We start from the raw sequence: 13652 nt of genomic DNA on the forward strand, positions 1-13652 counted from the left end.
TAAACACGTCAAACACAGTGTTAAATTTCAGAATAAAAAAAATAATTATGGAACCTAGACGTCACTTAAGAATGACTCTAACCAAAGTTAATCAGACTCAAAGGATGATTTTATGAAGATAGTTCAGCTTGGCCATGCTAAAGATCAAAGTCTTGACATTTGTGAAGGCCAAAGTAACTACTTACTTAACGAGATTACTCAAATCGTAGTCTGCAACGAGCCCTAACCGCATGTCGATATCTCAACCCACGTTAAAAAGATGTGCTCTGCTTTTTAATAAACCATTGCTTCCTGATGTTTGAGGTCTTTATGGCCAAAGTCCAGAACCTATTGCTTATGGTGTTACAAAAAGTGTAGTGACTCACTGAATCAAAGATTTCTGACGTAGTGTTATTTAAAGTGTTGCACATAGCATCTTTAACATTTTAGCACATATTAGGTATTTGTATCTTAAGCGCAGTTCATTTTACATTTTTCGTTTTTACTTTTGGTACTTCATTTGATTTTTGGAAGGTACATAGAGTAACTTACTTCCTGTCACTCTTCTTTATAGTCATGTGAAATGATGGAACATCAGAATTGAGAGGTAATTAAGATCATCCTGATGATGAAACTGAGTAACAGAGAAACTGGTACCTAAAACTGAAGATCATTTAACTAACTGGTGGAAAGCCACGAATTAATGTCACGTCTTTTAATCCTTGATCCTCTATTCTTTACTGTTTGGCCAATAATCCTTACTGTGGATGGCTTCTGTCAACTGACTGCATAACCTGGATTTTAAAGGATTATGTGTCCAACTAGAAGCCTCTCCCCACTCATCATTATCCTTCAAAACAGCACCAACCATAATAGCAGAAGGGTAGATACGTACATCTCTTTCCTGGCAAACATTCCATCTCTTAGGTCCAAAATTTATAACATTAAACCTTTTAATTTTATTACTACCTTTCAAAAAAATTTCTCCAGTTCTTGAATTAACCACCATCAATGTTAATTTTTAGCTACAGGCAATTTCTGTTGCTAATACGCTGTGGTGACAGTAGGGCAAACTCAAGACTCTGGAATAAAGTTGCCCTCTGAGAATTAATCTAGTAAAATCAACAAATAATGGTTGAGACTCACCATGTATATAAAGAAAGAAAGCGTCAATTATTGTAAATGTCTGGCTCCAGCTCAACCTGGGTAACTAGGGTCTCAGCTTGGAGAGAAATTACTGACGTCACGTGAAGTAAGGCAGAACGTCATCAGTACAAGAAAGGGCATAACAGAAGTAACTTGGACGGTGGGATTTGCGAAGCCTTGAAATCTGGCATTTTACATCTGCTAGACATATGTAACTTGGCATATAATAAATATTTACTGATTTAATAAATAAATATTTACCGAACTGAGAATAGAGCCAGATACGGTGATAATGTAGACCTCATCCTAATACATGTTGATTGTTCAAGGGCAACAACTGGTAGAGAAAATCTTATGATTTCGACATCTGATATAATTTTTAGTGTTTCATTACGTACTTCAATGTAATGATAAATATAACTAGTAAAGCCATTCTAAACGACAGTCTCTGGGGGAAAAATTAAATTCCTACTTAAAAAATGTAACTTCTTTATTGAGCACATATTAAAGACTTACCAAAAAAGAACAAAAAAAGGGGAAAGGTCACAGGCAGTGTGGGTTTAGAGCACCATACCCAGAGACACAGGAACAGAACCACCCCTTATCTCTAATTTCATTAATTTGTTCCCCGTAAATCTTCTCTGCTCTCTTCAGAACCGTTCGTGAACTCCACCTGCCTTTCAGAGAGAACTGAAATACACGTGGGAGCCTCTTCCAGCCCAGAATGACAGGAGAAGGAAGTCCAAAAGGAGCCAAGACTTTAAAATGATGACAGATTTTATCTGAAAGATCCCTCTGGGGGCAATTTATCAGTTCTGTGAAGTTTCAGTGACAGCAAGATACAGATTCTTCTCCAGTTTCATCCCCTTTGATGGATTGTGGGAAGGTGTGACTCCAAGGGCATTTTGTACAGCAATTAAAGTACACAACGTTCCAATAAAAACTAGGTGGACAGTTTTAAAATATTTAAAATCCTGTTTTAAGCAGCTTTTAAGATATTTATATTAGGAAAGTGATTTCGTTATTTAATTATGTGCAGGACACTGGGCTGGAAGGGGAAATAAGCCTCAACCTCAAAAACTTTGTAATTTAGCAAGGAAAACAAGACTACTATACATGGAAGAATGATAATTAGCAGTAAACTGTGTTGTGCTGCCAACACTGCAGTCAGAATTCAGAGAACAGAGATACAGTGCGGGCTAAGAGAGCTGGGCATCTGGGAGATGCTCAATAAATATTTGTTGAAGGAAGAATAAATGAATGAATGATGTGTGTTAGGTTATTTTTGTCTTGTTCACTGCATTCTGGCTCAAAGAACAGTGCTGGATACTGGTCCTCAATGAATCTGCGTTGAATAAATGAATGGATGGATGAATGAAGGAAACAGACCTTGAACTGAATTTGGAAAGCTGAGCAAATTTTGTAGACATGGTAGTCACAGCAGATTGATATGTATCAAGCAATGAAGCCAGGAAGAACATACAGGTAGGGCCTAAGAGGGAGGGAGTAGGATCTGGTCTAGATTACCAACCAGCCCCTGGTTTTCCTAAGGTGCCGTATTTAATGAGGCATTATTTATAAACTCTCCATTATATCTTCAATCTCTTCCCATATTGCTTTGTTCTCCAGCAGCTTGTAATGTCTTAAAGTCTTTTCTATAGGTCCAGTCTTATCCTACCGTATCCTGCCCTACTGTCCAATCCTATCCTAAAAACATCTTTGCTGGATTCTGCTTTCTCCTCAAGATCCAGACCCCTTTTCTTTTCTTCTGTTTACTGATGAACTTTTTTTTTTTAAAGATTGGCACTGAGCTAACATCTCTTGCCAATCTGTTTTTTTCTTTTTCTTCTCCCCAAAGCCCCCCAGTACATAGTTGCATATTCTAGTTGTAGGTCCTTCTAGTCGTGGCATGTGGGACCCCACCGTCTCAGCATGGCCTGATGAGCAGTGCCATGTCGGTGCCCAGGACCCGAACTGGCGAAACCCCGGGCCGCCAAAGCAGAGCACGTGAACTTAACCACTTGGTCATGAGGCCGCCCCTACTGATGAACTTTCTAAGGGAGCAGTCCTCTTTCATTGATATGTGTCTTTATTTCTTTTAACTCTATGTACTTTGGCTTCCCAGGCACCACACCATGGGGACTACTCTCTCAAAAGTCACTGATGCGTTCTCCGCCCTTATCCTGGCTGACCTCTCTCTCTGTGGCATTCCCTACACTGCTGATCACCTCTCTGTCATCCCACCCCTGAACCACTCTCTTCTCTTCCTCCTTTAGCACAGAATGACACCATCCTCCTGCATTTCTCTGTCCTTTCTCAGTCCCTTTGTCTAGTTCTCTTCCACCTACACCTAGATGAGCGTTCTCCCTAAGAATTTCTCATGTCCTTGCTTCCTCTGCCTTCTTCTTGGGAGAAGAGGCTCTAGTATCACCTGTACACTGAGGACTTTCAAACATAATTCAGCTCCTAAGTAGAATTTCTACCTTCATATAGCCTTCCAGAAGCTTCAACCTCAACATATCTAATATCAAAATCTTCTACTCCACACTTGCAGTTTATATATTTATTTATTTTTCACACTTCCTATCTTGGAGAATTGCACCATTCTTCCAGTCACCCAGGAGAGAAAGCCCTGTCCTCTCCAATACTGTTCTCATAATCCTCTCAGTCAGTTGGGTGTGAACTTCGGTTGGTTTCTTCTCTTCAGTTTTTTATTCTCTGTCCCCTCCTTCACGTTATTACCACCATCCCTGCCATAATTCCTCAGTTGCTTGGACTAGTGCAGTAGCCTTCTAACTTAGGGTTGCCAGATAAAATATATTGCACCAACAATATTTATACAAATAATTATTCTTTATCTGAAATTCAAATTGAAATAGCTGTCTTTTTTTCTAAATCTGGCAACTTTACCCTAATTGGTCTCCTGTCCTCTAATTTCTGATTGTTTCAGTCTTTCCTTCATGCTCCTTTCAGAATTATCTTTCTAAAACATGGGTGAGAATACGTTACAAAACTGACAGGAATCATCTGATGGCTCTATGTAGCCTAGAGAAAGAGAATCCAAACTCCTGACTATGATATTAAGGAAAACCCCTACTCTGGCTCCATCTTATATCTTTCCATTCAACTATATTGCGAAAATCACCCAGCCCCAAACATGTCATGTACCTTTATCCTTATGCTTTTCTTCTCAATATGCTGGGTTAGCTTGGCATTCTCTTCTCCCATTAAATTCAAGTCATGTCCATCCTTCAAGGCTGAGTTCAAATGCTGCTCCCTTTATGAAGCTTTCCCCTAATCCCTCCACTACAGCTACCCAGAGCCTCCTCTCCACTCTCTCAGCATTTTCATTCCATCGCAGCCCACTGCATTCTCCCCGATAGCTGGATGTTAGTTGTGGGCAAGCACTCTAAGTAATTTTTACACGTATAAAAACAGAGATATAAGAGTCTTAACTATTTATTAGGCACTGTTTTTGAGGGCTTTGCGTGTATTAACTCACTGATCAGCAACTCTGCGATGAAGGTACCATTACTTTCCCAATTGTATTCTCCATATATCCCAGCACAGCGCTCTATATTCAACAGGAATTCATTAATTTTTTAAACTAACTGGAGATGCTTTTCTTTGGGATAATGTACTTTGGGCTCATTCAAATGAATTTTTCCCTCATGGCCAATATTATTTTGATTCATTAATAATCTGCTTTGCTCCAGAAAGAATTAAAGGTGCCTTAATCTCTTATATAAAGGCACTTACATAAGGATGACTTGATTTCTTACATAAAGGCACTGAATTGGGTTGATTTATTATGACTCACTATGACAAAAATAAAGAATTCAAATATACTATGTCAAAAATTGTAATAAGGGAAAATACTTAAATTAGATGGGCATACTAAATGTTTATTACAATGTTTGGAGGGAGGCTTAAGTTTTCCCAGGAATCTCTCTTAATAAAATGAGAGCCAGTTTGAATTCTAGCCATTTAAAGGAAATGAGCTCCGGGTCTTTAAAGATACAAATCATTTGAGAGTCAAGGTGAGGATACCCTCTGGTAGGAAGATGACATTACTATATTTTATATCCACGACTTCCCTGTTATCAGATAGATCATTACTGGAAATGAGGTGGTACCACAGAGGCAATGTGTTTGAGAGCATGACACGGTCTAGAGTTTACCACGCCGCTCTGAGCTGAAGGAAATGAGGAAGGGGAGAGAAAGAGAGAGCCACTGCTGAAGCTACGCTCCGGAGACCTGCGTGTCCTGATGCACTGACATCTGTACTAGGAAGATCAAAGAGGGACAATGTTTGTTTCCTCTTTAACTTCCAGATGTTGCCTGTGTTTTTCCAGTCACTCAAAAAGGAAGGCATGTGACACCTACTCACACTTCTGGAATGACATCCAGTGAAAGAGTAAGCAACTGCCGCTCTTGTTGACTAAAATGACAAATTTGAGAGGTCACAAATTTCAACCCTTAATTCCTCCTTGGGTATTTTCCCAAACTTTTAACTATTTATTTGCTCTACCATAATCTGAAGAAAAATGCATCTTATGAACACTTTTTCTTTATGTGTTTGCGAACATATTAGAAAGTAGAGAGAATTATGAAAGTGATATAAAGTATTATAAACCTGTTTCTTTCTCAGTTTCCCACAACAAAAGAGTTACGCAATGATGACATATCCATGAAAACAAATGACTCATTTTGATGATTGTTTTTTTGGGAAGCTAGAGGCTTTGAACAAAAGAATTGCTTTGTTTCTAGCTTCTCTCCCACCGTCTTTTTAGATACCGCCTTTGAAGGAGAGGTGAGAGGAAGGTCTTACAGCATTTTGTCTTCAGGTCTAGTCATGGCACGCCAGGACCAGCTCGCTTATAGGATGGTTCCAGCAGGGCCCGTCTGAAGCTGGTGTGAGCACCACGGGCTTTTGCTCAACCAGCAGAACTCATAGTTCACAAATTTTCATTTTATATTTTAAATAACAAACAATCTTACTTCCTCATGAGTAAGTACCAGCCTAGAATCTGCCCTAAGTAAACAAAATTCATTCAAAGTGTACCTACCCATAACGAAGTAAAATCTCAGGTTCCCATAACCAGTAGTGTCCATGTAGGGAGTGCATAATTTCCTCTCTCCATCTCTGAGGAAGACCATGGATAAACCTGATTCTATTGTTCCACATTCCGTACCAATGACAGCTCCCAAGATGTCCCACCTTACAAAAAAAGAGAATCGTTAAGAGTTAGAGTATTAAGTCAAAGATTTATAGAGCGTAACATTCTACTTTTAATGACGAACATTTACTTAGTAATGAATAATTCTGAAATAAAGAAGTGATACTAGAGATTTTAGGTAATGAACAAACGTTTAAACACATTCCATTCACAATTATGGCTTTTCCGTAGAAGGAATTTAATCACTACTGTGTGTAGTGTGTCTACTCCATGATAATCTTTATTCTCAAAATACTTACAGTTGAGGTGGGGAATCAAATTTGAACTAAGGAAACAGGGAACCAATCATAAAAAACAGTATCATAATATCATAAACGTTAGTATGGTGTTTTGCACATTAAAAAATAGTTATAGAATGAAACGTCATAAGAGATGGCAAGAGTCTACTAAGTTTTCAAAAAGGAGATGGGATTAAAACTGGGTCTTGTCAAATAGGTATTTGGATATGTAGGAGAGAATAAAAATATTTAATACTTTAAAACTCTTACATCTCCTTAGTATTTATTTCTGGTCACATCTAATTCAGCCATGGCTACTCACACAACTAACTTGCCTACAGATGGAGAAAACTGGGACACAGAGGTAAGTGGCTTGCCTAAGGCGAACCACCTGTTTGGCACTGAAATTGAGATCTTCTGATTCTCAGCTCGCTGTTATTTTAGTAGTTAACAGTTCTAAAGAGGGTACTGGGTCAGGACGATTATGTCAAACCTTCCAGTTTATAATAGACTTTGGACCAAGATGTTTAGAAAATGCCTATTGTTTTGTATTTTTACAGAGTATATCCATCATTCAGGGAGCACAATAAATAACTTTCTGAAGCAGCTCATAATACTCTTGCACCACCGTAAATTAACCAGGAACCTCTCTTGACTCGTTCAAGAAAATTTCACACTGGTTCATTGGTCTTTTACTCGCTCCATTTATCCCAATTAAACCACTCAGCCTACTGGTCCACAAAGCAAGTTAAGGTTATAAATGATGCATATGATAACTCCTTTTAGGCATCTATCTGCTTTGGAGCATTTTTAAAGTGAACAATTAAATCAAAAACGATGGAATTGTCATGGACTAAAAGAACCTTCTATTCAAGTGAGAAATGAGATTCGTAGTCTTTTTCTCTTAATTATTAGTCATAAATTAATAACTTTTCTAGATTAATCTAAATTAATTATTTAGAATCATGAGACATGATTTAGACTGTCTTCTTTTCAATCTTTATTTTAAAGTGCAACATACTCAATTTTACTCTACATTTGTCTTTGTTTTTCACATTCTAACTGTTGCAAGATGACAAAAGTGAAGCTATTTTCTTTAGAAACCCAAATATTTATAATCAAGTGAAATGGAAAGTTTAGTTTGCTTTGAAGAGAAAGAAGCAGAGATAAATCTGAAAAACCATTTTGTAAAGGTCTCATTGCTTTGAACAAATGATCTTACATTTATTAAAAATTCAGTAGGAGCCTGTTAGCAGCACAAGCTCATTCTTTCACGAATTTGTATAATCACTGGCTCGAGCTTAGTGAGGCAAGGCATCCTCGAGGGGAGCCCAGAGCTCCATCAACTACGAGGGACCTCGGAGAAGGTCCCCGGACTTCCGAGTGCCCATCTCTAAGATTGCAAAGTTGTGGTCATTTCCAGTAACAAAAGTGATATGGCGCTTGACTCTCTCCTAAAGTAATAATTACATGAAGGAAAATCATGACATAACCAAGTCTCTGAGGCCAGCAGCGGTATTTGAGGAGCTCTATAGTTTTAGCAACATCTAGAATGGCATGGCAATTTCCCTGAAAAGGAGTGTTACTTCTCTATGGTTTAAATTATGTTTTCCCCACGGTACTGTGGTTCTATGTGAACCACATTTGAAGGAATGTCTGCCCAGGGGCGAGAGCTCTCGACAACATAGCAATTTACATTTATTTTTTGATGACTAATTCTAAAAAAAGCTCCTATACTATTTATTATAAATACAGTTGTATCAATTATTTATAATAGAGTGGGGTGAAGCTGGAACACAGAAAAAAAGTTTAATAATCAATAAGATGCCTTAAGGCAACTTTGTTCCTTAGAGGTAGTAAGGTCACAATAATATTTAATTCATATTTTTTTAAATATGACTTTCTGCTTTTTGTGTCAAGAAAGAGAAATATTTTTGTAAGCAAAGTAATTTTAAAAAGTTTCTTAGCTGGAAAGCTGATGGTCCTTCCTATCAGCTGTTTTAGAATGCTTTGAGAATAAAATTAATTATGTTTTAATCAGCTCAAACTTTAATACTTTTAAGAATGATATGAGAGAATAGAACTTAAATGTTCTTACAAAAAAAGATAAATACGTGCAGTGATGAATGTGTTAATTAACTAGATGAAGAGAATTCTTTCAAATCACATACACATTTTAAATATCTTATAATTTTATATATCAATCATACCTCAATAAAGCTAAAATCTTAAAAACCTTAAAAAAAACAATGATATATATTCTTCAAAGGGTAATTTGGCAGTAACTATAAAAATGAAAATTACATGCACACATTTATATGTATGCGCACACTAGACTAGAAGAGACATTCATAATATGCTGTTAAGTTTTCAGAAAATCGAGTTGTAGTATAGTTTATAAAATGTGATTCTAACGTTGGGTGTTTTTGGTATGGATCACAGAAAAATTTCTGAATGAATACATGGCAGCATATATGCCAACATTTTAACAAGGAGGAATGAGATTAGCATGGAGGAACTTTTGAGTGTTACTTTACATATTTGCTTTGCAATAAGCAGATCATTTTCAGATGAAAAGAATAAAGAAAGGCATTCCATTTATATTTACTATAATTCAGAATGAAGACCTAGATGATCTTATTACAGTTTGAAAAAAATACTAAGAGTAAGGACATAGGCAATAGAGGTCTTATATTTTAATGAGATTTTTTTCTCACTACTAATACTGGCATAAAAGGCTCTAAAGGTAATGGAACGTTTCACATTATCTAGGAAAATTTGTTTTATTATATTTTCCAGAATATATTAAACCAGGTTGGCAACTTTAGGTTTGAACTAAGATATAGAATAAAGCCTGGCTATAAAATCCCACATTTGCCAAATCCATTAGGTCTTTTATCTACTATGAATTCTCTGAGGTTGAATAAGTTCATTACACCCATAAGGTCTCTATTTGGGATGAATTCTCTGATATTTAATAAGGGATGCGCCATGGGTAAAGACCCTTCCATATTCATTTATATTCATGAGGTTTATCTCCAGTATGAGTCCTGTGATGTCTAGCAAGGTGTGTACTTTGACTGAAGGCGTCTCCACTCTATTGCATTTATAGATTTTCCCTCCAGCATGACAGCTCAGGTGAAGGGAAAGGATGAGCTCTATTTGAAAGCTTCTCTGCATGCATTGCAGTTCAAAAGTTCTTTTCTTCAGTTGGTTCCCCTGTATTTCACTCAAATTCAATTTTGTTTTAGGGTTTTATTACACAGACTATGTTTATTTATACCCTTGTTGGAATAATATTAATAAAGAACATTGGTTCAGAATGGTAGAAAGCACTCAACTTTCTCACAAGAAGTCAGAAATAGAACGTAGACTGGAGGATGTTTAGAGAACGTAACGTATTGCCTGGGACATTACAGGGTCGCAACCAATGTTAGTTTCCTTTCCTCCCCTGTAAAATGGAGTGCTATTTTTGCTTTAAAATAAGCCAAAGTGGCAATTCAAATGAATTTCTAAACTATAATGAGTTTTTTTTCCCCCACAGTAGTATTAGTAAAGCAACAATCTTGGACAAAGTTGCAGTACAGTATGCAAAGTGTTATTGCTCAACAGTCTTTAAACAAGGGGATACTTAGCTGAAAGAAACACTGGACCCTATCTATCTGCAGGGTTTTGGTACTGTTTGAGATTTTGGCCACAATCTCTCTGGGCCCCTGAACTTATTATTTATGTTAACTAAATGGTCAAGTGGGTTTTGCTTTAATAAAAATTAACTTGCTTGTAAAAAAAAAAAAAGAGAGACCCATTTAATACAATGTCACCTACTCAGCCTGTCAATCTAACTTCAATTCACTTACCCTGAATTATAAGCTTAAATAAAATCCCTCTTTAGCTTTATAAGCATTCTGTGAAAAGTATTCTAAGTCAGAGGTAACGTAATTCTTCTGGACAGAGGGAGAAATTTGTAGAAAATAAAGAGATGCTCAAACCATTCTGAAGAGTTCTAAATAAATGTAAAGCCTGTTTTTAATACAAGCATCATCTTACATTGAAGGGGCTGTATTGAGGGTGGTTATTGCGGGTCTGTGTGCGGTTTTGATTTTCAGTGGTTATCTGTAAGATTCTTTGGTACTAGTTCCCTGGAACAAGGAAGCTACCATAAAATTGCTTTATTTGTGTTCATATGGCCTTTTTCTTGGTTTTATTCCACTAGATAGCATTAAATTTTAAGAAGGACATTTTGAGTCAGTTGTAGGTGTGTCCTACTTTGCAAGCAATCCCATCAAAATATGTAACTAATACTTTACCTTTTCATCTCTTTATAGTAAATCAACTATCAGAGACTAGGTTATGGCTGACCTAAGGGAACCATCGTCTGTGCCCACATGTTTTTTCTATAACCTTGGATGAGCTATTTTTAAATCTATCTCTTCAAAGAGCTTCTTCAGAGCAAATTTATAAAGCAGTTATCTTAATTGGGTGTGGACGGTAGCAGAACAAGACTGTCAGGACGGGCAGTGGGAGAGAAGTGGAAATCGTCGGGTTAGCAGTCCAGACATTGCTCTCTCTGACCCTTGCAAAAGGTCAGCGAGGCCAAAGATGGGAAAGGAAATTTGATCCCCGGATAAGTCCTGTTTGCCCTCTGGCATCTTTTCTGTGTCTTGCTGGTGTGTTGGAATTCTGGGTATTACGTCATACGGGAAGTATTTGCCACTAGTTGCTTTTTATTTTTTACTGAGAGGAAGACTTTTCACAGAAATGATGGCTGTGCCCTGGGAGAGGACACCTGCATAAGTCATGCCAGAGAAGTATAACTGGAAACATTTTTTTGAAGTTAAAAAAAAGAAATTCTATTTAATTGTTTTCTATTATGATAGTAATATTCTTATTATTGAAAAAATGGAAAATACAGAGTAGAAGAAAAAAAAATCACCGATAGTCATACTACCCCAGAGACAAGCACAATTAACATTTTAGTATATTTATTTCTAATATTTTTATGTGTATATTTCCAAAAAGTTGTGATAGTTATACAGACATTTTTGTATTCTGCCTTTTTTTACTTAATAATCTTACTAATGTAATTAATTTATAAACAAGCCACATAGTATTTTATTATGTATACGCCAAACCACATTTAGTCATTATTCTATTTTTAAATTTCAAAATACAATAATAAGTAATTACACTATTTAGCATACCTTCTGGGCCTGAGGAATTAAATTCTCAATTCCCTAGTGCTCCTGGATGCGTTCCAGGTATGGATAACCCCAAGCTACACTTCTTGAGGGGTCAGAGTTCTGTTCTTCCTTCACATAAACTCCTAGACATTCAGGACCACCTTGTGGCCGGTGTTGATCAAGTCAACTACTGATGAAGGACTATGGAAAACAAGCCATGCTGAAGAAGTGGGCATCTGAACATTTCAGTGCCAGCAAGCTCCTCTGACGCCTTCCACAGAAAAATCCTATCACTCGTTAACGTTGGGCCAAGCTGTCAGGAATTAAATCACTTTGGAAGGGTTCAGATCTCATTCTCTTTTTTCCCATAAAGTAAAATTTCAGTAAAGGAGTTCCTCTCCTGGACAGGGAGCCAGTGGCTGTGTCCTAGATGCTCACGTGGACAGCTGGTTTGGACGGGGAAGAAGCTATCAACCAGCTCAAGAACGGCAATGTCAAAAGCAAAGATGCTGTGTAAATGTGCTGCAAATTAAAGAAGGGTTTAGAATTTCTACGAGGGAGTTCCAGAACAATTTGAACGCACCTAATCAGGAAGAGCTTACTTTTTTATTATTTGAAAATTTACTGCTTATATTTTTTAAATAAAAAAACAATTTGCTTAAATAGAAAGCAATGTAGAGTCCAGGTCAAAAGCAGACCAGAACAAGTCAGAAGTAATAGATGTCTTTTACCAGCTTGCAACCTGTTTACGCGGCTCCATGTTAGCACTTCCACGGTTTTAAAATACATCCAATTATCATTTTAACTAATATTGTCTTTTTTCTTAACGACATTTCATTGGTTTCTTTAGAAACTTCAATTTAGGTTTCACTGGCCTATTTAACTTTGTTTGTGTTTCGTTTATATCTCATTAATATGAGTTTAATTTCCCTTTGAGCACCACTTTGGTCTTATCCTATTACTGGTAGCAATTATAGTTGGAATAACTAATTTTTAAGTTTTTTGATTGCTTATTATGTGCCAAGCATTGTGCAAAGTGCTCTACACATACTGTTGCCTAAAATATCTCTTTTTAGCCCTTTTAAGGCTTAAACCCGAATTCTTAAAATTTGATTTGAATATCTGATTTTAATATGCCTCCTTGCTTCTTTTGTCGAATTCATCTAGTACGTTAGCTTCTCTTCTTTGATTTTCAACTTCTTGCGTTATTCTAGGTTGGGTCTCTCATAAATATGTTCTGAAATGTTCAGATGCCCACTTCTTCAACGTGGCTTGTTTTCCATTTTAAAAAACTTACTGTGAGAATCTCATTTACTAAATGAATATAACTCACTCAAATTTATTGTGTTACTAATTTGTTTAGATCGGTTTCTGCCTGTTTCCTGTTTTCTATTCACCCTGCTTTTTACTGTCTACGTTTTTTCACTTTCCTGACATTAGCTGGATTAAGTCCTGTTTGTTCTATGCTCACCTAACATTTCAGTAGTTACATAGCCTATATCTGGTTTATTCGAGTTTTTCAACATACATATTTACCCTTAAAGTTTTCCATTAACATTAAGAGTTAACCAAGTTAACCGAGTTAACCAAGATCTAAGTGCTCACTCCAAGCAAGTTAAGAACGTTGGCAGTATTTTACTTCCTTATTCTCTTTCTCTTCTTGTCAATCTCCCTCTGTACCTCTCAAGCTGAGGCTCTCTTGGCTTTAACTCCAATTTTTCATTAAAATCTTCCAATAATAACACTTACTTCGGCTGAACTGCAAGCTTCACTGTTTGACTTGCTCATGACTCTTTCTTGACTCGCTCCTCTTCTTCTTGGACCAATTTTCAGGCATAAATTGTCTAGTAACTCTTTCAGAGAGGGTTTGAGGGTGGTAAACTTTCTGA

General features: G+C 36.8%; 1 protein-coding gene across 2 annotated transcripts in view; it reads right to left on the minus strand.

Moving 5' to 3' along the window:
• Positions 1-13652, minus strand: part of RELN (reelin) — a 459089-nt gene that overhangs the window by 162085 nt on the left and 283352 nt on the right. For both annotated transcript variants that reach the window (XM_023638850.2, XM_070265359.1), the window contains exon 12: positions 6195-6346. In XM_023638850.2, coding sequence (XP_023494618.1) covers positions 6195-6346 — 152 coding nt within the window. The remainder of the gene's footprint in view (positions 1-6194; positions 6347-13652) is intronic.

This window comes from Equus caballus, chromosome 4 (assembly GCF_041296265.1).
Source record: "Equus caballus isolate H_3958 breed thoroughbred chromosome 4, TB-T2T, whole genome shotgun sequence".
In the NCBI taxonomy this organism is placed as follows: Eukaryota; Metazoa; Chordata; class Mammalia; order Perissodactyla; family Equidae; genus Equus; species Equus caballus.